We start from the raw sequence: 24588 nt of genomic DNA on the forward strand, positions 1-24588 counted from the left end.
TATCCCGAGAGAAGTAAAGCAAGTGTGTAAGTCCATCTCTGAATGTTTGTAAAGCATTCCTGCGTTAAGCTTAACAAACGATATATGGAGCGACTGCCTCTTCTTGCTGCTACTTCAATCATGAAACTGCTTAATGATCAGCTGATCGGCTTTTCTGTCGTGAGTCCGTGTCTCTTGTTTGTTTTTGGCCCACTTTGCACCAGAAAGAGGAAACCAGCGGCTGAACAACAGCAGCACGTTTAAGCTCTATAAGCTGTTGTTAGAATTTATTTAATATTACTTTCTACTCGAGGATCTTTTTCTACGTAGCTGACGGCTGGTAACTGTGCAGGGGCGGATCTATCAAAGTTTAGCCAGGGGGGCCGATAGGGCATGAACAGGGAAAAGGGGGCACAAAGACACTGAGCCCACAGTGAGTATTTCTCTGCAATTACAAACTCTGTGTAAACAATCTTGGTATCAAAATGAAGAGGTGTAAATATTGCAGCAGGTGTTACTGTGTCACAGTTGCTGAGCCTGGAACACAAAAAGTAAGTAGATTTTTTCCTCCTTTAAAAATATGCTTTGGTGCATTTATTCAGAAAATCAGTAATCAACATCATCTGTGCAACGATTTATGCTTCTAAAGCGAAACAGTGAAAAATTACTGCAATTCAGGCGTTGATTTAATTTCATTAAGATGTCTAAAAATGCTTGTTTTTGGAATATTTTTGAAGAATTAACCACACATTCACAGCCTGTGGTCCTTTCTGCCCTGCACGTGGACAGTTTAAATGGACTCTGGCGCTTTAAACTCTGAGGGGTTGTAACTTCGGCTGCTATTGGGCAATTTGCATGATTAACACCTCTTAATAATTTGAGCCAATAGAATCACGGTAATGATACCGCGTTCACGTCACTTCCACCAATCAGAAGTTGCAAAGCCAAAACCCTATGTGACTCTAAATTTATGACACGTGAGAACAACGGAGGAAGCCAGATGTAAGCAGAGTTTTGTCTTAGCGGATGTGCAAAGGTTGCGTTTTTGTGGCGCGCTCGGCTGGTTCGGTGAGTTTGGTCGGAGCGCGGTGAAACTGGTTAGCGCTCAGCTAGCTAACCAGCTACACCTTTTGTTGTTACATGAAGTTTGGAGGTCATGGCTCGGTTGTGTGTGTTTAGTGGACTTTTGCCTAAATGGGCTCCTCCCAGGTTGTGACTGGCGACCGTGTCCCACTAACATCAGTCAGATAGCTGTTTGCTCAGCGTCGACTTAGTTCCTTTCATTCAGGACCCATTCGTCCTCCTGCCAGTCTGACTGCCCTCAAACATCCTCACCTGCCTCTCTGGAGAAATTCACACCTGCTCACAAACCTGTGCTTTACCCGAGGAAAGAGCCGCACAGGATGCTCACCTGAATCGCTCGTTCGTTGTAAACATGTTTGGTAAAAGCCTGACTTGTTATTCCGTGTGTAGCTTTCCGAGAACCACCGCAGCCTTCCTGCTTCATTACTCTTAAAACGTCAGTCTGCACTGAATATGTATCGACGTAACATCTGTTCATTGGCTTTGACTTTTCAAAGTTACCTTTCTGTATGCCGTAGTTTACCTTTCATAAACTGCTTGGCACAGAGAGTAATGCGTTGTGTTCTTCCACACATCCTCCAGAGCAGCTGTTAGACGCTGATTCCTGGTTCAGGTGTGCTTCTCTGCGCTCTGCCTGAGCTGATATATCCACAGCTCATGACCTCCAACACCCCATACGGTCTCCAGCTGCTCCTGACACAAGCCTTCTATCAGAGCATTTTCATTCTTCTTCAGTCGCCTCTCATTGATCTGAACAGACTTTCTGTTTCTGGAGATCCAAACAAGTTGAAGCCTGTGCTCACACTCTCTGTTTTTATTACTGCCTCGCCTGCTTCCATCTTCAGAAACTAGCAGACTGTTAGTGGATCGCCCACAGCGTAGCCCCGCCCCAAACCCTACTCTACTTCCTGTTCATCTCTGCCTAACGTGAACTTAAAGCAGCATCTGAGCCATAAACTCATCAGGAAAGAGTTTACTGAGCTCAGAGATCATCAGAGGCTTATTCTTCTTCTGTAAATCAGACGTTGTTTTACAGAGGCTTTGCCCCTGCTGGACATTAGAGGAAGTGCAGGTTTAATAAGCTTCAGGCTGACTGTTATTAAGTTGATCTTTTTCTAAAGTGATTTTGTTTTGATTCTTGGTTTAGTTGGAGTTCACTATAATAACTATAATAACTCGGGGAGGTACACAGCACCAACTGTACTAGCTGTCCTGGATTCAGCTTTGCTGCTGCTCACTCCTTAAATCTTTTCCTCCAGCTGTGTCCTCCGTGTCGCAGCGCTGCTGTCCTTGATGAGTGCTGGATGAGGGGCGTTATTTTCTAGGCTAGTTTGTGGAAGATGTTCGGATTCGACTTGTTTGGATAAATAAGAATAAATGAGCTTTGGAGGCTCTGACCTCTTGTTCTGCCTGTTACAACAAAACCTGCGTAACCTCCAAAGTAACCTCGCCTTCACTGGAACAGCAGCTTCTGCCTCAGTCCAGGGACGCAGCGCTTTGTTCTCTTTGCAGGATAATTGTGAAGAATCTGCTGGAGTACGAGCAAACAGCCCGAGCTGACCTTTATCTCAAGGTTTTAAATGTGCTCTCTCTGCTCTGTGGAGCTTTAGCAAGTTCCTATTTGAGCCTGTTGTTCTGTACAAACAAGCCAGCAACACTGCGGGCGACGCAATAAAAGACGTGCGAAATGAAAGATGCAACACTTTCTCGACCATGAAATTGTATCTGAGGGAGATGAAGCTAAATTAAACGATCAGGGCAGGAAGCCTTTTAGTGTAATGTGGCTGAGCACGGTGTAATTAACAGGTTTAAGTAGCCGGTTTGGTGAACTGGATGATTCTTAATTTCAGCTAAATTTGCTTTAATGAGCACACATTTTTCACTTCTATTTTAAGTCCACTGTGTGGAAATTATAAGGAAAAGCAAACGGTGAAGGACAAACGCCAGGAGGAGATGGTTACGCCCGATCGTACGGATACGTTTCCCTCAGAATAAAATCCAACCTGCAGCCGGGCGACACCAGAGGACCATCACAGAAACCAGCATCAGCCAAGTGCAGCAAATGTGTTAAACCCTTATGAATTTTATTAAATACTTTGTGTTTTAGGCTACGTCCACACGTACCCGGGTATTTTTGAAAACGCAGATTCTTCTATGTGTTCGCACCTTCCGTCCACACGTAAACGGCGTTTTTGGTCACTGAAAACGGAGATTTTTAAAAACTCCGGCAGGGTGGATATTTTTGAAAACTCCGTTTTTGCATTTACGTGTGGACGAGAAAAACGCAGAAAACGCAGCGTCAAAGGTGTGCGCATTTTTTGACGTCACACTGTGCGCCACGTTATTGTTTCGGTGAAATGAATTTCTACAATACTGTTAATTCTACTCTCTGCAGTGTTTAAATGCTTACATATACACACAGTTACTGTCCCTCCACACATACGACTCGGTTCTGCTTCTATGCCCCAGCTTTGTTTACTTTTTCCCACCGAGGCTTCTAGACTTCTGATTGGCCAACATTTCTGCACGGTTAGGAATCTAGCGCCACCTGCTGCTTTGGCATGTTCATAGCAGCGTTTTCCTTCATTTCTGCCTTTATGTGTGGACGGGATTATTTTTGAAAACGAAAACGGAAAATCTCCGTTTTCAAAAATACCCGTGTACGAGTGGACGCAGCCCGAGTCTTGTAGAGGGCTGAGTTCGCTAACTGAAGTTTGTAACTCATTTTAGCTACAGCTGTAACGCTAGCGTGCTAAGTTAGCCTGGTTGCTAGCACCAGGCTAGGTGAAAGAAATCTCTGCTGTAGTTTGTTAATGGCACATATTGTGTTGTTTTATCAGAGGAGCAGATGCACAACACACACAGCTCATAGTTTTCTGTATTTCTATGTATTACAGGTATGGAGATATTATGTTCTGCAAATGTGGTTTCTCATGATTTGCTTTTATGCTTTAAGATAAGTCCCAGTATTACCTGCTAAATGTCGTCTGCTAATATAATTGCATTGGATTTGATTTAAGGGTTAAATTGTGAATTTTTATTATATTTCAAAGAAACAAAACGTTGGATCTTGGCTGTTAAAATGTATTTGTTTGTCTGATTGTTTCATTTTTTGCATTATTTTGTTCATTGGGTGACTTTTTTGTTTTCTTTTTAAAATATTTTTAATGATATGTTGTTTTATATTATTTATATATTATGCTTTTTGTTGACTTGAGAGCTTGAGTTGATTTTTTTCACAACAGTTAATGCAGTCGGGTCCATTGAGCAGCCACAATGATCAGTGTTGCTGCTTTACCAGGTGTAACAGTGAAGCTGGAGGATGAACGCTAACTTTTTTCCACTCGATAAAAGTTAACGTGAGGGTTCCTGATGGTTAGACACAAATGCAGTCGCATGGCAGGATGCTGTAAAAGGACCAAACGTCAGCCAGGAGAACAACTGAGATAATCCATCCACAATACGAGGTTAGTCATTCATATACTGCTGCATGGGCTGGGCTGCAGCTACATCCTAAGGTTTTAAAAACTGAGCTTTAAAATGAACAGTGGTAATAAAAACCGATGCAGGCCGACAGTGATCATGGACTGTTTTAGGGGCTTGTTGAGATTAAATAGAACAACATACAAAACATTAAAACATTAAAACACAACAGCCTTAATAAACACAGAGTAGTTTGGGCCCAGCAGCAGGATTCATACATCATAACTTTACAACACACAGCTCCTTCCAGCTTGGCCCGAGGAGAGCTCATGGTTTTCTGTATTTCTATATATTACAGCGATGGACAGTGAAGAACCCAGACACCCAGTGCTGTCTCCTGCCTCTTACTCAGAAGCCAGAACTGAACGCATCGACAGGCGTGACGCACACAAACGGGCTACACAAGCAGTTCAGCTTCAGTCCCTGTCCTCACACGGCTGTCACGTCTCATTTTGTCTCTTATTCGTTTCACTCCTTCCTGCAGGTGATGTTCATGTGTCCTGCCTGTGTGAACTTATCCCATTAAGCGTTCTTTCCTTTTCTGCTGCTCTGCTTTCAAATCTGAATTTTAGGATGTGTGCATGTTTTAGCTTGTTTGGCTGTATTTTAGCTGCCTCAGTCCATTTTCCCACACTGCAGTCACCCAGCTGGGAGTATGTGGCCGCCTTGTCTCGGGCCTGTTTTGTAGTCAGAACATGGGCATGCAGGAGATCAAAGCCTGGCCCAGAATACATCAGCTGCTGCCCCCCTACACAGCGGCTCAGCGTGGGGCCTTATCTGGGCCGAACAGGGAGAAGTCGTTTCCTCATCGTGAAGCGCAGCCTGAGCTGTGCAGGAAAATATCGACGTGGCACCAGGGCTCCACAGTGGGGCAGGAGGTCCGGCATGACATTCACACAGTTTGCTGTATGTGAGCAACATGTGGACACACAAATAGGCCCAGCATGCCAAAACAGAGGTGTGGTGTGAATGAGGAAGCAGGCAGATATTCTTATGTAGCCTCCTGGAGAGAAAGGTTTAATGTGGATGCACCGAAAGGACGGCGTGTAGAAGGATGAGCATTCAGTCAGTTACACCTCTGGCACTTTGATCTGCTCAGTTCAGCAGCAAAGCAGGTGTAATCACATTCAGCTGCTTTGGTGTTAATGAAATTACCAACAGGTGCAGTAGAGGCACATCAATGACCCCTGACCCCTGTCCCCATCTGACGCCACCAGGTCACACCTCAAACCGTCCAGAGTTCAACGATGCACTGGTCGAGATCTGGGAGGAGTTTCTGCAATCAAATGTGTTCAAAATTGATGCAGAATAGACCGTCCTGCTGCAGGCGTCTTTGAATGCAGCCCTCTGGAGGCTGATCATTCTCATTTCCATCAAACTACGTGGCATCCTGTCATTCCTGACTCAGCTCAGTGCAGATATTCAGCAGGATTTCAGTGTTTTCTAAGTGTTCTCTATAACTACAGTTAAAGGTGTAATTAGAGTTGGGTTCACTTTTCTATGACAGGTCTGAGTGGGTGTGACTCACGTTCAAAGATCAGCACCGGAGGCAGACCCCGTGTCAAATCAAATCAAATCACTTTTATTGTCACATCACATGTGCAGGTACATTGGTACAGCACATGTGAGTGAAATTCTTGTGTGCGAGCTTCACAAGCAACAGAGTTGTGCAAAATACAATAATGTAAACAAGCAAAATACAAGAATGGCTACATCTGAAACTAATAAATATATGTACAATATATAATAGTATATGCATTTCTGGATGTGTATACTAAATATTTTTCTACGTGTGTGTGTGTGTGTGTGTGTGTGTGTGTGTGTGTGTGTGTGTGTGTGTGTGTGTACACACATATTTTACAAATTAAATAGAGTAAACAATAATAAAGTATATAAAATAAAATATACAGAGTTGAATATGTGCAAAACAGTGGCATTACTGTACAGTATGGAGTGCATAATGTTAAAGTTCCAGTAGTGAAGCTGAGGTGTCTATGACGTGTTCAGCAGTCTAAGGCCTGGTGGAAGAAGCTGTCTCTCAGTGTGTGGCACAGAAGCTCACGTCTCATCACTTGGTTTAGCTAAGACGTGACAGTGGGGTAAAAACATCTGGAGTAGCTGCTACAGTCGTCTTTCACCTGGCTGCAGGTGAAAGAGATGGCCCTGAAGCAGGAGCCAGAATGAAAGCATGCTGCAGGCCCAGCTGCAGACAGGTGTGGGCGTACCTGAGACTGCTGAATGATTGAACCAACCTGACTCTGGTGCTCAGGAGGAAACGCTTCATATTCCTGAGATAGCTTTGGGGTGTCTGTGATGATCAACTCGTGACGTCTGAATCCTCCTTAATCTTACAACCAGCTCAGCTGACAGGAACACTGCAGGTGCTGATGTGGGTGCAGAGCTGTGAGCGTGCACACTTTCACCTCCGACACTAACGACACCTTCAGCTGCTGACTCATTTTATTTCTTTCACTGTGTAAATAAGAGTAAAGCCACCAGCCGAGTCGAGCTGCTTTCTAATGTTTCTCTCTCGTAAAGTAAATCTCCTTTTAATGCAGCCGAGAAAATTCTCCGCTGACAGCAGCGCTCCGAGCAAGACTGTTATCAAACTCGCGGCAGCTCGGCCATCTGTCTGTCTGCCTCATCTACACTTATTTACACAGAACGAGAGGCAGAGGGGGATCTGTGCGGCGCTGCAAACCTCCGGGGTTTTGTTCTTCTAAACTCCGCTCAGTCATCAGCCGCTCCTCAATCCCAGAAACGCGTCTCTCGCTCTGAGACTCAGAACTGATCTGCAAACAGCGAGGACGAGAGGAACGCTGCTGGAGAATAACAGTGATCACTGAGACGGAGGAGGAAGAGAGCACAGGAAGGAGAATCAATTCAGTTTTATTATACAGCATCAAGTAGCACAACAACAGTCACCTCCAGGAGCTTTATACTGTAAGGTAGACCCCTTCCTGTTAAAAGGGAGTTTTTCCTTCCCACTGTCATCAAGTTCAATTCTTAATTCAGTCCAGTTTTAATTATACAGCACCAAATCACACCAACAGTTGCCTCCAGGTGCTTCATATTGTAAGGTACAGACCCAATAATAATACAGAGAAGCTCCAACAATCAGACATTATCAGTGTTGGTGACAGTAGGAAGGAGAAACTCCCTTTTATCAGGAAGAAACCTCCGACTGTGATTCGGGCCAAGAGTTCAATCTTTGTTTCACCAGAGAACTTTATTTCTAAAGGTCTGAACTCCAGGTGCACTGTCAGAGGCCATGAGATCATCGGTAACCTTCACTGAAGCTGTTTCTGTGATGAGCTCTGAAACCTGACTGAAGCTCGTCATCACGAGAGAATAACATCAGGCTCATTAACACAGTCTCACATATTAATATATAATAACATATTTCTATGTGAGACTGTGTTAATGATAATCCATGTTGAAAGAATAATAAAGAGTCGTGTAGATGTGATGCACGCCTGATGGGGAGCTGGAAGAATCAGAGCGCTCGGCGCTTTAAGAGGATGTAAGTCTTATTTATTACTTCTGTCTTTAACTCTGTGAAACAAGATGTAATGCTGTGTGAGCATTACATCCTTTATTGGTTCTTGCAGGTTGTACAGGCTCCTCGAATTAACAGATGCTGTCTAAATAAGAGCAAGGATCCGTGATGATGAGCGCTGCAGTTAACGGTATCAGAGGACAGTGGGCTCAGCATCCCAGCACAGGCAGTCAGTGTCAGTCTCCTCCTCACCAGGTAAATTCATCTCTGTGAACTCACAGGATCACAGACTCGGAGGCTTTGAACGGAGAGCCGGTCCAGGCTCCCTGTAAACGGTTCTGAGCTCCAGTGAGTGAAATTGTTGGATTTATGATGTTATTGCTAATTAGCAGTTAGCTGTGTGTCTAGACAGAAAGCAGGAAAAACCTCCACAGCCACCCTGGTAGTGATGTCATATAATAATAATAATGGATTGCATTTATATAGCGCTGTTCAGGGCCCTCAAAGCGCTTTACAATGCCACTATTCATTCACTCTCACATCCACACACTGGTGGAGGCAGCTACAGGTGTAGCCACAGCTGCCCTGGGGCAGACTGACAGAGGCGAGGCTGCCATATCGCACCATCGGCCCCTCTGGCCATCACCAGTAGGTAAGTAGGGTAAAGTGTCTCGCCCAAGGACACAACGACCGAGACTGTCCGAGTCGGGGCTCGTTAACCTTCCGGTTACAAGACGAACTGCCAACTCTTTGAGCCACAGTGATGATTACAATGAGCTGAACCTCATTTACATGAAAGTGATAAACTGCAGTATTTGTTTCCCTTTGTACTCAGCGAATACTTAATTGTCAGCGAGATGGGGACAGCGTCTTTGTTCGTACTGGTTTCAGATGACACCAGTTTAGTTTTGTGCGTCTGTGGGAACTTTCCCGTTTTGTTCTCAGATAAAATATTCAGTCAGACACGCCTACCCACCTACAGGTGTAGGCGTGTGAGGTAGACGCCTTTGCGTGGCCAGGTATGCTTTGCATTCTGGGATGCAGCACCGCAGCTGTGCAGGGTGCGGCTGGGCCTGAAACGATGCAGCTTCTATAAGTGCAAAGAAATGAAGGTCATTTTCCATCTTTTTGTTGCAGAGCGCTGCTCACAGTTACGACGCGGCGCTCTCGTCCCCCTCGGCTCTCATGACACAAACTTCAGAGTCTCTAAGCCAGTTAGCAGCAGACGGCGAGGAGCCCGAGGAAGCTGAGCCTCAAGTCGTTATGTGGCCGAATATTCAGAGGAATCGGAGACGCTCTGCAAACAGCTGAGTACGCATCAGAAAAATAATGCAGCCGTCCAACTGTGCTTCATGTTTGTGATAGCAGAGGCTGGTGTCGTCGGTGTGATTCTGGGGTTTGTGGGGGACCGAGCATCCATCACTTTACGGGTCATAACACCAGTACAGTCAGCTCAGTGTAACGATGAACATTTTCTTTAGTAAAGAAAACGAAAAATTCGTTTTTCCAACAGACAAAATAAAATATTAACCGAACAGGACAAATAGGCAGGATTTGATATATAAAAGAAGAAATGTCCCGTCCAGCCACTGTGAACCATGTTTCTGGACATTAAATGTTTGAACGTTAAGATAAGATGAGCTTTATTAGTCCCACACGTGGGAAATTAGTTTTGTCACAGCAGGAAGTGGACAGTGCAAAAGTTATGTAGCAAAAATGAGAATATAATAAGAATAAATACAGTACACAACTGTACAGAATAGAACAAAATAAAATACTATATACAGTAGAATAAAATAGAATAAAATATACAATAGGATAAAAATAGAATACAAATTCTATATACAAGTAAAATACAACGATGGCAGAAAAGAGTGTTGCACATGTGTGGATGTGTGTGCTTGATTAAAGATAAAAGCCTGACGCTGTCACTGGTCAGCATGAGTCAGCATGTGTCCAGGACAGATGAACCCTTTGAGCACACTAATAAACACCAGAACAACTCGTTTCTCATATGTATTCATATTTCAGTGTCATGCAACATTTCAACAGCAAAGACTTTTTACAAAAACATCAGTAAGTAGTCGAATCCAAAACTCTAAATTCTGCAGTTTTTAGATGAATATAACAGGATTATTTCAGGTGTCTTCTGTCTGCAGACTCTGATGATAGCCTTATCCTGCTCTCTGATTGGCTCTTTGGACCTGCTCTGCTCATAGCTTCATATCTCTGTGGTTGGATTAGAGGAGCTTTGCTCAGCTCAGCTGATGAGTGTGCAGTCCTCTTCCTGATCAGTGACCTGTACTCGTCGGTCGGTTGCTGTCGAGCCTCTGAAGCTGTCTGTAGTTTGTGCAGGTTTTTGTTTTTTGCGCGTATTCGTCACACCTGTTGTTACGGTAACCAGCTGATGGATCGGAGCAGGTTTGGTCGCCGCGATTAGCGAGGAAGAAACAAACGCTCGAGCAGCGTAGAGTAACCATCCCTGGAGCGCAGCGTTTGGGTGAAAGGCTCAGTCAGGCCGAGCTCGGCGTGATTAATGTCCTCTTTGCAGCTCGGCCTCTTCACTCCTGCAGAGCTGCGCGTCAGCGCCGACCACGCAGCCTCTCCGCCCGCTCGGCGCTGCTCCGCCGTCAGCTCCTGGATGGATCCGGCTCCCTCTTCTGTGTGCGGTCCCATCCATCACGGGCAGCTGGTGGGTGCCCGGGCGACATTGTGTTTATGCAACTTAAAGAGCTTTTCTCTGGCCCGCCACATTGATGTATGGCCCAGGAGCCCAAAACAGATGATGTGTGCAGAGGGAGGATAGCAGAATGGATGAGGGCGCCAGCGAGCTGGATGCACCTCACTGGGAGAGTCTGTTGATATTCATCATCATCATCATCATCAACTTTATTTATAAAGCACTTTAAAACAACCACAGCTGACACAAAGTGCTGTACATTGGAACTGTAAAATAAAATCACATGAGATATAAATAAAAAACAAATAAAAGAAGAGTGAAATCATTAATTAAATAACTACTGCATTAAAAAAGAAACTAAGTCTCACTGAGGTTAAAAGCCAAGGAATAAAAGTGGGTTTTAAGAAGTGATTTAAAAGTGGACAGTGAAGGCGCCTCTCTAACATGCATGGGCAAATTATTCCATAATTTTGGAGCCACGATAGAGAAGGCCCCGCCCCTCTGAGCTTCCTCCTGGATCTCGGTACCTCCAGGAGCAGCTGGTCAGCTGACCTGAGAGACCGACAGGGTGTGTGGGGATGAAGAAGCTCAGAGAGGTAAGGCGGGGCAAGACTGTGAAGACATTTAAAAACAAACATAAGAATTTTAAAATGAACTCTAAAAGACACAGGCAGCCAGTGCAGAGAGGCCAGCACAGGGGTTATATGCTCTCTTTTTCGAGTTCCTGCTAGGAGTCGTGCAGCCGCATTTTGAACCAGCTGCAGACGTGAGAGCAATGACTGACTGACCCCCACATAAAGTGAGTTACAGTCCAGGCGGAAAGAAATGAAAGCATGGATCACTGTTTCAAGGTGCTGCCTCGAAAGAAAAGATTTTAGTCTTGCCAGTCGCCTTAAATGATAAAAACTGGACTTCACCACTGCTCTGATTTGGTTGTCCAATTTAAAATCACTGTCCAACTTAAAACCAAGGTCAGTAACAACAGATTTAAAATAGACTTCCAGGGATCCTAAAACAACAGAGGAGGACTCACAGGGACCACTGGGTCCAAACACCAACACTTCTGTTTTCTTTTTATTAAAATTTAAAAAGTTTCGAGCCAACCAAGCTTTAATGTCATCTAGACATGTCAAGAGAGGTTTTATGGAGATGCCATCCTTGCGTTTTAGTGTCAAATAAATTTGGCAGTCATCGGCATAACAGTGAAATGAGATCCCATGCCTTCTAAGGATAGAACCCAGAGGCAGTAGATACAGAGAAAAGAGCAGTGGCCCTAAAATTGAGCCCTGTGGGACACCACATGACAGAGGAGCAGAAGACGATTCGTAACCGAGAAGGCTGACAGAGAAAGTTCTATCTGATAAATAAGACCTAAACCAATTAAGTGCAGTGCCACCAATACCCACTACATCATGTAATCGAGAAGTTAGAATATTGTGGTCTACTGTGTCAAAGGCAGCAGTTAGGTCAAGCAAGACAAGAACAACATGGTTACCAGAATCACATGCCAGAAGGATGTCATTAAAAACCCTTAATAATGCAGATTCTGTGCTGTGAAGGGTTTTAAAACCTGATTGAAAAACGTCAAAGATGCCATTTTCATCTAGAAAATCTTTCAGTTGACTAAAAACAATTTTCTCTAAAACCTTGGAGACTAAAGGCAGCTTGGAAATAGGCCTATAGTTCGCTAAAACTGTGTGATCAAGGCCAGGTTTCTTAAGCAGTGGCTGCACTACTGCATGTTTGAAATTTGCAGGAACCACACCAGAAGACAGACTGCTGTTAATAATGTCAAGGACATACTGTCCTATACTAGGAAAAATTTCTTTAAAGAATTGTGGAGGGACAGGATCCCGTGGGGAACCTGTGGGCTTAATATGGCGAACCACATCCTCTAAAGAGGAGAGCGTCACAAGCTCAAACTGAGTGAAAACAGCAGCGCAAGGGACAGAGACAGAGGGGTCAGAGTCAGGAGCTGTGATAAGAGCCCTGATGGTGACAACCTTTTCAATAAAAAAGTTCAGAAAACCATTGCAAATCTCAGGAGAAACTTCCAAACAGACATTCAAAGGAGTATTAAGAACAGTGTCAATGGTCCTAAATAACACACGTGGGTTATGACCGTTGGAAGAAATAATATTTGCAAAATATTCCCTTTTTGCCTCTTTAACAGTGTTCTGGTAGCGATGCCAGCAGTCTTTGAGAATTTGAAATGATACATGCAGTTTATCCTTTTTCCACCTCCGTTCTGCTCGACGACATTCCCTCTTAACAGCACGACTGCTCTCATTAAACCAAGGCTCAGGTTTAGCCTTAAGCTGCCTGGTTTTTAAAGGAGCCACAGAGTCCATGATTTTTTGACAGCAAGAATTAAACCAGGAATGTAGGTCTTCTGTGTCAGAGGAAACAAAGTCAGAAGGCCCGCCGAGCTGATTAAAAGCAGCAGAAAACTGCGCAGCAGTGGCGGGGTTAATGACCCGACAGCACCGAGTAGCAGCGCCAGGTTTAACTGCGGTATATGTCAAACCAACGTTGAATAACACAGGCATATGATCTGAGAGTGCACAGTCACAAATCTCCAAGTCAGTGACAGGCAGACCATATGACAGAACAAGGTCCAGTGTGTGTCCGTGCTCATGTGTAGGGCCACGTACGGACTGTACCAGGCTAAAAGAGTCAATAAGGCTTAAAAAGTCCTTTACCAGTGGCTTATCAGGACAGCATACATGTATATTAAAATCTCCAACAATAAGAACACTATCATAGTTGGGCATAATCCCAGCTAAAAAATCAGAAAAGTCGTTTATGAAGTTCTTATTGTATTTCGGGGGGCGATAGATGACAGCGCAGAAAATCGGGTTTGTACGACTCACCTCAAATGAGGTAAGTTCAAAGCTGGAGAACGAAGGCTGTAGAAAACACTGCTTACATTTAAAATCCTTTTTGTAAACAGTCACTGTGCCTCCACCTCTGCCTGACGTCCGTGGCGAGTTAAAATAGCAACAATCCACAGGTAAAACGCAGTGCTGGGGATGAGGCGGGGTCGGCTGATGCTGTGCTTCTGCTGGAAGATTTAGAGGCTTCTGCAGGGAATGTGAGGCGCTGGCTGGTTTGATATTGCAGCGCTGCATGCCGCTTTAATACCGAGTGGGCTTTGCTCACGGTCTTGAAGGTTTTGGGGGATGTTGCGATACATTGGAAGTGACAGCAGCAACTGCTGAGGCTGATTGGAAAATTACGGCTCTTTCAGGTTGTATGTAAAACAGGAAGATTGATTGAGTTCTAAATGTTGCTGGTTTGGCTCTAAATCAAGTGTGAAATCTGAAAATGAACATCTCTGCGAGCGCAGCGAGCTGCGAGAGGAGGCAGAAGTGTGGTTTCAGCGAAGCATGCGCCGAATGCCAACGACGCTGCTGCATCTCTGCAGCTTTTATTTTTGGGGTTTCTTTGAACCTTCATGTCGTAGCGTCAGCTCGTCGCAGATTAGGAGCTCCACCTTTTGGCGTCGAGTGTGTCCCATCTCCCGCAGAGACCGGGTGGTTGGACATGAACTGTCCCATCGGCTCTGCACAAGTTTAGAAGCAGAGACTTTCAGCTGTCCTCTGGATTTGTTTTTAAACATGTATGAAACACGGAAACGCGGCTCACCACGTCCTTCCTGCCTCCAAGTTTTGTCATGATCCTGGGTCCTTTGACCCAGCGTTTTAAGTTTGAGTTTATTTTGTTCATTAGGTTATTAGACTCCTTGTGTTTTCTTCCCCTGTATTTAAGTTCCCCTCACCCTTCGTGTTTCATGCTGCGTGTCTTATGTTATCAAGTTTGTATTATCGTGTCTGTCTCATGTTTCCTGTTTTATTTTGAAGGAGTCGTGTGTTCTTTGTTCATTGTATTTAGTTTCACTTCCCTTGTCCCCTCATTAGGCTCATGTCAGTCAGCTGTTCCTCCAGGTGTTCCCACTTCCCCTAATCACCTGCTGTGTATTTAAGTCCTCTGTTTCCAGTGTGTGATTGTCAGGTCGTCTGTTGTCCACGCCATGCTTCCAAGTTCCTTGTCTAGGTTTTTCTTATTGCTTGTTTAGATTTCCCAGTTTAGGTTTGTGTTAATTTTGCTTCAGGTTGCCTTGCCCTGTTGTTTGTACCTTTTTTACCAGCCATATTAAACGGCTCGCTTTTTGTTAACATTCAGGTTTGGTTCCCTGTTCCTTGGAGGCTGCATTTTGGGTCCTTTTTTCAATTCATACAGTCTGCCCTCGCCAGACTGTGACACCTTTAACCCTTGGTAAAACCTCAAAATCCCATCCTTTCGTGAACCTCGGGACCAAAAATGGTCCCGCCCCAAAAGTGCTCTAAAAATGTTATATATCAATATTTTTTTCTACTTTAAATTAGTCAATCTTTTAAAACTACTTCTGCTTAAAATATCCATGTCAAGTTTTAATTATATTTTCATTGTTTTAACCCTTTAAATCCCAGTTTTATTACATGAGCGCCCTGTTTTTTTAGCCCCAAAAAACAAAAAACTTGAATATTTTCCAAAAAAAACATTTGAGGTAATATTCAATTGTTATTATAATTAGGCCTTTAGATGGACTAAAGATTGGCACCAAGAGTCATTTCGATCGCCTTTTATTTTTTTTCCAGGAGCGCATTTCATAAAATGCACACTATCGACCACGCCCAAAAAGTGCTATAAAAATATTAAATATTAATTTTTTTTTCACTTTAAATTGGTCAGTCTTTTAAAACTACTTCTCCCTGAAATATTCATATAAAGTTTTAATTATATTTTCGTTGTTTTAACCCTTTAAATTACAAAAAAACTAAAAAAAAAACTAAAAAACTAAATATTTTCCCAAAAAAACATTTGAAGTAATATTTGATTGTTATTATAATTAGGCCTTTAGATGGACTAAAGATTGGCACAAACAGTCATTTCGATCGCCTTTTATTTTTTTTTTCAGGACCAGAAAATGGTCTCCAGGCGGCAAATGCTTCTCCTCTAGCCCGGAATCGGTGCATGCTCCCGGGTTGACTCGCGACGATGACCGGGGCATGTTGCGTCGGACCCCTTTTTCCAACACACACATCCGGTACCACGTCACAACAAATACGTCATTTCCTGTTGATTAAAAAAAAAAAATCCAACCTCAAACGGTCCTGGGGCCGAAAATTGTCCCGCCCGATCAGCGGGCGAAGCCGCTGCAGCACGCCGGAAAAGAGGCGTCATTTCCCGCAGGTCTCTTTAAGCAGCCCGCTGTTTTCCAGCCCCGGGTCAAATGTGGAGCAAGGGCACCACCCGGTGGACAAATAAAAAAATTACAATTCTAAGGCCTCTTCTCCAAAACAAAAACGAAACCTAAGCCATCACCCAGATGTTAACGGTATAAATCCTGCAGTGAAAAATAGCGTTTATAAAGGGTTTCAATGGGGCACAAATCGGCCACGAGGTTCGATAGTGGATGTATGCCTTTTATTCAGCCATTTAAGCTCATTTAAAAAACTCAGACTGAAATTTCAAAATAAAATGGGAAAAAAATACATGTTAGAAAATTTGGCTATACTCCATTAAACACAGTGGAAATGGCGTGGAATTAAAAAACGCAAAGGCCACGAAATGGTCCCAGGTTCTACAGAGGGTTAAACCCTGAATAGTTTCTTTTGGTGTGCATCAGTGTGGATATTAGTCACATGTTCATGTAAACAACAGTAACATCAAACCATTACGTGTGTGAGATGTGGTTTTGATGTCAGGGTTACAGTTAGGTTAGGGAAAGCAATGAGATGTCCTCACTAACACAGCTAAACGAGAATGTGTGTTTCTCCAGACACCAGCAAACGATGCTTCGCACGACGTGAAACTTCCATGTTAATCCAGACTCATCACGAGAACGTGGTCTGTGGACCATCTCAGAGCTTCCTGGAGTCCACAAACGTTTGCGTGGTGCTTCTTTGCTTTCTCCACCATCCAAAAACCAATAAACTGGTTCCTCCCACTCTGCAGGCCTCTCAGGTCACAGAGCGCTGGATCAGTTAAAGGTCCGCCCTGAGTCTGGGGCCGTCACGATGCTGGGACAGGAAGTGTGGTGACGGCTTCCTGTACCCCTCTGCGTGCACGCAGCAGTGGCTGGGAGAAAGAGGGCGGCCCTGGGTGGTGTTAAGGTTCAAAAATTGAGGAAGGAGAGTACAAACCACCATGGTCCAGAAGCTCTTGGTCAAACAATGATTTTAATGACTACACACGTGTGGGAAGAACACTCTGTACGCAGACAGCAAGTGGTCTTCGACTTCCTCAAAGCATACACAGATTTTTATAGCATCAGGGTTTGATTTACTGACGCCCCTTCATGCGTCACAGACAGGATATATACATACGTCAATATCAAAACCACAACGACTTTTGACACAATTTAAAAGAACATCGTCTTCCATCTTCATAACAGGTACTTCCTGTCACTGCCGGATGCTCGCTTGTCATCTTGACACCTCAACAGCAGTTCTGCTACAAACTGCTCTTTGCAACATCAGCAAAACATAATTAAACCTTCCCCTATAAATATTTTCTCTAACTGAGTATGTGTGTGTGTGTGTGTCTGTGTGCTAACCACAATTGCACCCTGTTTCACCTCGCGACTAGCTCCTGACCTCTAACCAGACAGAGACAGAAACCACTCTCGTATATGTAATAATCGAACTGAAACTATAGATATATCATCTACTAAATAAATGTTTTAATCAAGAACCTCTACTAAAAGCTTAATACAAGAATATGAACATATAAAAGATATTAAAATGAACTGTTGTGTAAGCATGTATTGCAATTCCTTCTATGTTCTAGTTTTCCCTCAGCATGGATCATCTAGACACTCTCACTAGGTGAAGCTTTAGACCATTAATGAACCTGAACATCAACTCAAATAAGCACAGATATGCAATATGTATAAAATAGTTATAACTGCACCTGGAATACAAAATTAATTTAATACCTGTATGCATAAAACCTTAAGGCCTTCTTAAAGCTATCTGTTACATTGTTAAAGCAATGATCATATTGCAGATTATATTATGCTGGTAATAATGATGATTATTTAACAATAGCAGTAAAATAATTTCCCTGCTCCACAGTGGGTGGCGTGGGCCCAGACTCCCGTCAGTCACAGTGATTGACTTTTCCACTTGAAGGACACGAGCGTCTTTCCTCCCTCTCCTCTGGGAAGCTTCAGCGTCTAACTCGAGCGTTTAAAAAGACAAAGTGTCAAAGCACTAATCGACTTCTGAAAGCGCCGCTCTCACTTTCATTCTGTCGCTCTTCCCAAAATAAAGAGGGAGAGGGGAAGATACAGTTCTTTGGCAGGCGGGTTAATAACTCACTTTGCTGTGGACGCCTTAAATTGGTTTCCATTGACACCTGCTATCTCTGAGCCGATAGCAGGGGGGACCTCATCAAGTGCAGACGCCGATGCCGCCGAGCAATAACGTCCATCCGGCGCCGTGTCAGAGCCGGACTTTTGTTCCGTAGCCGCCACTCGTCAGTGATGCTTCCCGATGATAAATCGTCCATTTCCATTCGTGCTGCTTTAATTGCCTCGCCACGAGGTTGGGCTTATCTCACAGTAGACATTCAAATATTGAAATATTTGTCATTACCGGCCCTTTTTTGTCAGAGGAGGCAGAGAATCCCTGATGAACGTCTGCTGAAGGAGGAAACTCTGAATCAGCAGTTTGTGCTTTAGGTGGGGCTGCCTTCAGCCTCCTGCTGATGTCATCAGCTGCTCTTTATCTCCTCACACCCGCCCATCACCCTTCTGTGACACAAGAGCAGTCCTGTGACTTATACCACAGGTGTGTGTGAATGAGGGGGACACGAGGAGGAGCTGAGGACATGCAGGTGGTCCCAGCAGCAGGGGGTCGATCCTTCCTCTCAATGTTTTGCTGCTATTCTGTGTTTGTAGAGGCTGGAGGTCAGGAGAGGTTTGGCGTGTTATTGGAGGGTGATGATGAAATCAGCAGAGACAGCTGCGGAGGAGGCGTGGACTGAGGCTGAGCACAGGGACGTGATTGGCTGCAGCTTCTATTCTCTCTTTTACTTTTTCCATCGTGATTAAACTGCCGGCTGCTCTGTGCTCCTCAGCCTACACGCTGATGCAGGAGCTCTTCTTCTTCAGCCGCTGTAGTCTGAACTTTATGGGGGGGGCATGAAGCGTCAACAGTCTGGATCACATGAATAAGGTTCCTGACCTGCTGCAGTTTCTCTGACATCCAGCAGGGGCAGCAGTGAGTCAGCCCCCATAGGCCCTGTGTTTCCCTTCATAGCAGGGGCGGGTTTTGATGATCCATTTATCGATTACAATCGATTCTAGCTTGGATAACGTGATATCGATTCATTAAAACCCCCAATCTATTTTTAAATGTAAATTTATTTTTTACTCCAAACGCCAGAATCTCAGGTTAAACCTCACAAATTCCAACAACCACCAAACAGCTGAAACAGTAAATGAGAGCAGGAACACGATTCTGCACAAAGACGTAAACACAAAGCGCCGACCCGCCGACGCATCAGAATCAGCGAGCTGTCGCCCCCGACGGCACGGACACGGTCGGGGCTGAAAGCCGACAGCTCGCTGATTCTGATGTTTCGTTGGGTCGGCGCTTTGTGTTTACGTCTTCTTTGTGTTTGATTCTGAAGCTGCAGTTTTGTTGCTCTCCAAACAATATTGACCGAACCAGCAGCAAGAAAAGATCCAAACTACGCTTCAGCATCAGGTCATGTTCAGATGTTGAGTCATGGTTCTCTTCAGTTTTTGATCGACTGCTGAATATTTTCAGGGTCATCTGCTATAAAATCCCAGACCAGGACAACCTTCATGTGTTTCTGTTTCATCCTCAGCTACTTTGACACAAAGGCCTCTGCTGCGACGCTCACACCTGTGATAAAGTCTCACAGTGTCAGCTTTCTTTTTATAGATATAAAATATGGATATGTGCTGATAAGTGATCAGAATTATAATATTTCTGACTGATTCGAATCGATTCGGGACCTTGTGAATCAGAATTGAATCGATTCCAGAAATCAGTGACGACACCCAGCCCTACCTCATGACACCTGATTTTATAACTTACCTGTTAAACTATATTAAGGCTTTAAAGTCTGTAAAGTTTGCATTATTAGGGGCGTGGCCTCTTTGACCCACAGGTGGCTGTAGCTGATAGGCTGATCCGGACTCTCGACATCATGTGACCAATAATACAGGGAGCTATATTATAAGTATCATGTAATAATAGTGTGAGGTGACAGGTGACCCTGCCTTTACCTGTGGAAACAACACACTGAATCAGGTGTGCTTCAGCTGGGCCGTCCTGCTGCTGATCTTCATGGATCTCAGCTCTTTCATCACATCTGTGTCACTGTTATGGGTTTAACTGATATGTCAAATAGTTTTTGTGTAACTGCTTGTGTGTGTCTGTGGAGCGAGGTGTACATCAGAGTGCTGTGCTTTGTCCTTTCACCCGGGACGAGTCGTGCTCAGGTGATTCAAGCTGTCGCCCGGGGACTAGTTTACTGAACCGTGGCAACGCTTACTTCCTGTTTCCTCCCAAACACCCCAAAGAGCTCAGCGCTCCGGAGCGTGACAGCGAAGCCGCTCTGATTGCTTTAAACGATGCTTCGTGGTGCTCGCAGCGGTCCGGGCTGGAAGGGCGATAAACGGCGCGCTTCATTAATGGATGAGCTGCGTTTGTCTCCTCGGGACAGGAAATGAACCCGGCCTCGCTGTCAGGCTCCTCTGACTCGTTAAAGCCGGACGCTTTTTGTTCCAGCTCCAAAACTTTTTTCTCTTATTGCAAACAAGCTGCATTTTCCACTGCAGTGGCTGCTGAAGAGCTCCGTCAGCATGTTTGTCTGCTGCGAGGATATCAGTGCTAATACGACTGCTGGCATCTCCTCCTTCCTCACAGAAACACTAATTGGTTTGGCGGCGGCTAATCTAATTGGACACCAAAGGTTAGTTATGTGAATCCACACGAAGCCGAGCCCTCCCCACAGCCGCTCTTATCTGCGGCTCAGGCAGGCTGAGGAGGACGTGCGGGGGGAGGCGGCCAAAGTCCTGCTCTATCGTTACTGGCAGGGCTTCAGGGGGCGGGGCTAACTGCAAAGAGACGCACAGGGAGAAGTTTGTTTCTTCTGATTTTCTTCTTCCTCTTTAAAAAGTGGATCAGTATTCCGGCCTTTTTCCACCGGGACATGTAAACCACGGAGCGCAGGCTCTCTGAGAGGCTGGCAGGGTTCAAGCGAGCACGTGGAGGATCTCTCTGGACTCTTCTCATGTGGGGTTGAAGCATCAGGGAGTTCATTCTGAGTGGACCTGTTACACGTTTCACACGTCCACACGAGTGACACTTGCAGTGGATATAATCTCATAAATAACCTGGATGTGCTCTGGGGGGCGTGTGTTCGGTGTGTGTGAACGCTGTGTTCGAGGTCAGCTGCAGCGTGTGCTGTTTCCACGCGGCGCCAGACAAGACGAAGCGTCTTTCACGGATTTCCTCGACATGTAAATCATTGAGTGTCTGCGAGTTTGCAGTGATGCGGCGACCTCTCTGACCACGGGCAGTGCTTCCATTGACCTCCACGTTTGGCTGATGGCCGGGCAGATGCGGTCTTATCGCCGACCTCCTCGACCTCCATCTTTTCTCCACGCAGCAGCTTATCTCCATGTTGGAGATAAAGACGTGGAGAGGCCAGGCGAGCGCAGCTTATCTGTGCTGTGCGCTCGCCGTCTGCAGACACAGAGCTCCATTCTGTTTGCTTTACTGCACACGTGCACGTATACGCGCATGTGTAGGTGACGCTGCAGCTCACAGGCTGACATCACGTCAGTCGCTCAGAGAGCAGCTTCTCTGTGCTGGTGACCAGCCGGACGGCGTGCGTCGTGCAGCCGCTCAAGCGAGCTGAGCAGGACTTCCTCATAGTGAAGAAACATTCTTATATGGTCATCTTAAGGAGCGTCTTAAGAGGCAGCCAATCAGAAGAAAGCTGGATTTAAGGAAGGGGGAGGGGCCTTTTTTTAGACTAGGAAGTGACAGGCTGTAAGATAAAGAAGGATTATTGTGAACAGTGAATCATGCAAAGCTGCTGTGAAGGGTCACACGAGAGCGTGTTTCAGGGTCGTCATGGATACACAGACGGCGTTTCTAAAAAAAATAACCAAATGTTTTATTTCATGTTGATACATTCTTGGACGACACCACAGAATAGTTGCATGAGTGGCCAAATGTAAATCTCTCCCACAACATTGGCACATAAGCAGCAAGGGCAACATGAATATACCAAGTACAAACAGTAGAAAACATACATGCTTCCACTTTTTAAAACGTGTTTTTCTTTTTTAAATATATATTCTCCGTGTGTTTCTCCCGCAGGGAATAAGAAACCGAACAAAGCCGCATTCTGCCGAGCGAGAACGTTTCCGAGGAACGGACGATTCGGAGCAGACAGGTGGGATCGACTGTGGCACAGAACTTTTTTTCTGGTTCAACATCAAACATATCAGGCATGCATTGACAACCTCGACATCGACACCTTTAGTTGGTTTTTTTAGTCCATGAAATCAGCCTGGACCGAAGGAGGCTCCCTCGGGGTAAGGGTCCGCCCCTCACCCCCACCGCCGCCATCAAACACCTACAAACAGTGTGTGGAGAAGAACACGCATGTCGGGGAGGGAATGTTTCATCAGGTGACCACGAACGGCTTTAAAAACACTTAAAAACTGTTTTGGCTCCGTGTCACGGCCAGCTGAACGGTCAGACCTGCTGTGTTTGTCAAAGCCTCTGAAAACGCCGTTTCTCACAACACTGAGGGTTTGCTTCATTCAGCTGATTCTCACCTGGAATAAACCTCGTTAATCTGCTCGTGCGAGTAACCGTCTCCAGGCCGGCGTGACTGAGGTCCAAACAGGAAGCAGAGGGTAAAGCAGGTCTCGGCGCTCCCAGTCGTTCGTTTTAACCTTCAGAGCATCAGATCGTCGACATATAAGCAAAAAAAAATGGAGCACGACTCTCCAAAAGGCTTCAACCTCTTTTACTCTGTTTCACTGTTTGGATTTCATCTGTTTTTTAAACTCTGATTTCCACCGTGAAGATTTTTTAATGAATAGACTGTGATGGGTAAACGCTGTAGTAGCTGGTAAAAGAGGCTGAGGGTGGAGCTGCAGGGGCCAACAGCACGGACGTAAGCTTGTGACCATGCAGCTCAGGTATGATACTTTTTAATCATGTTTATTAAAGAAGTTTATTTCAATGATTGTGTATTTTTGAAACGACCTCTTGTCTTTTTCAGGGGGACAATAAAACCATGTTTGGTCCCTGATTGATGGGAACAGGCCAAGTCCAAGAAAGAGTAAAATAAGTCCTCTTACTCCACCCGCAGGGGTGTGGGTGGAGTAAGAGGACTGGGGTCAGGACGGTGCAGGTACCGCTCCGAGGCTACACAGTGGCTAACTGCCAGCAGACACCCCCAGAGCGGGCACTGTAAAATCCTCTGCTGCCTTCAGCCCTGCAGCTGTTTCCTGCATGCAGCCCAGTGGATTCTGGGATATGTAGTCAGGAGCAAACGAGCCGAGCGAGTCATAAAACTTTGTTTTCAGAGGCTTTTTTTTCTCACGTTTGCAGGATAAAAATCTGAGTCCAGGTGGCAGCGCGAGCGAAGCCCTCCAAATCTCCAAGCGAAGAAGAATATGGCTTCAATAAAACCGAGAAGCAAAGTACATCTGTCGTCGGCATGGCAACCGCAGCCGTCTTACAAACCAACAGAAATCAAACCAACGGAAAGAGGCCGACATATAAGCTATAAAGAACTACACACGCGGACAGGAAGGTGAGAACTTGCAGTTTGGAAGTACATAAAGAGACACGAGGGGGCGGGCTCACACTTCGTTTGACATCACCGGCGGCACGGAGCCCATCGGCGCCGCCCAGTCATCGCCGCCCGATGCATCCGCCGCGTTCGACCTCACAACCACTGGCATCACTTCAACGACAAAACAATTAGATTTTTATTTCTGGAGCTTTTCTCGACCCGGAGGGGTCAGAGTTCAGAGGTCGTCCCACCACGCTCCGCTTTGCACCTGAACGTCTCCGATGGGCGGTGAAGCACATGAGACCAAAAGAAGAGAAAGAAAAAGTCCTGCACGTCGCCGCTTTTCTCCCGTTGCTCGTCCTTCTTGCAGGAGATCAGACATCTCGCTCTGCAGTGACGGAGGAGCGCCGTTAGATCACGAGGTTGTTGTAGCTCACGTACTTCTTCTTAGCTGCTGGACCTGGGGACGGCAGGAGACACAGAGGTCAGATTCGGTCCTCACGGCTGCTTGAAGAGCAGAGGTGAAGGTTAATGATGGAGCAGGGATGAGGTGATGACAGACGTTCGGGTAAGTAAAGCTTGAATTATGAACTCTCAGCAGGGAGGACGGGACGGTGAGAGGTCATAACTCAAAAGCATCTGCAGCAGAGGGAGAAACAAAAGGAGTGTGGGCTTATCTGAGGGTCGACCGATCAGCCGCTGCGGTGGGTCTAACTTTGAGCCACAGGTGGCGCTAAAGAGCTGAAGATGGAAAGATGGCAGCTGATGAAAAGACTGAATCTGTGAGGGATCATTCATCTGCACATGCTCAGTAGAGTCTTCACATCTTGGAAAAATGCTTTTAACCCTTTATTTACCATCTTATAAGCAAATCTTCAAATGACTGCAAAATTCAAACGGTTTTAAATTTAAAGCCAAACTGACGAAAGACGTCCGTCGGGCCTGTAAATACACGCTGGTAAATAAAGAGTTCATGGATGTTTGAAAGGTTTGTGTACTTTTGTGTGTTTTTGTA

At 45.2% G+C, this 24588-nt stretch overlaps 1 protein-coding gene and 2 long non-coding RNA genes across 6 annotated transcripts in view; 2 read left to right on the top strand and 1 right to left on the bottom strand.

The window, feature by feature from the left end:
• The first annotated feature begins 1761 nt into the window (after positions 1-1761).
• LOC309706731 lies at positions 1762-6460 on the top strand. Its single transcript, XR_014276780.1, has 3 exons — positions 1762-3959; positions 4364-4529; positions 4844-6460. It is a non-coding gene; the product is annotated as an uncharacterized lncRNA (long non-coding RNA).
• A 1567-nt stretch (positions 6461-8027) lies between these two features.
• On the top strand, positions 8028-24560 carry LOC309706733. Its single transcript, XR_014276782.1, has 3 exons — positions 8028-8068; positions 8157-8299; positions 22139-24560. It is a non-coding gene; the product is annotated as an uncharacterized lncRNA (long non-coding RNA).
• grm7 (glutamate metabotropic receptor 7) overlaps positions 21908-24588 on the bottom strand; it is a 151286-nt gene continuing 148605 nt past the window's right edge. For all 4 annotated transcript variants that reach the window (XM_082533437.1, XM_082533439.1, XM_082533436.1 and 1 more), the window contains one exon: positions 21908-24033. In XM_082533437.1, coding sequence (XP_082389563.1) covers positions 23984-24033 — 50 coding nt within the window. In that variant the 3' untranslated portion in view covers positions 21908-23983. The remainder of the gene's footprint in view (positions 24034-24588) is intronic.

The sequence above is a fragment of the Aulonocara stuartgranti genome (genome assembly GCF_965226115.1).
Source record: "Aulonocara stuartgranti genome assembly, chromosome: 5".
Classification (NCBI taxonomy): Eukaryota; Metazoa; Chordata; class Actinopteri; order Cichliformes; family Cichlidae; genus Aulonocara; species Aulonocara stuartgranti.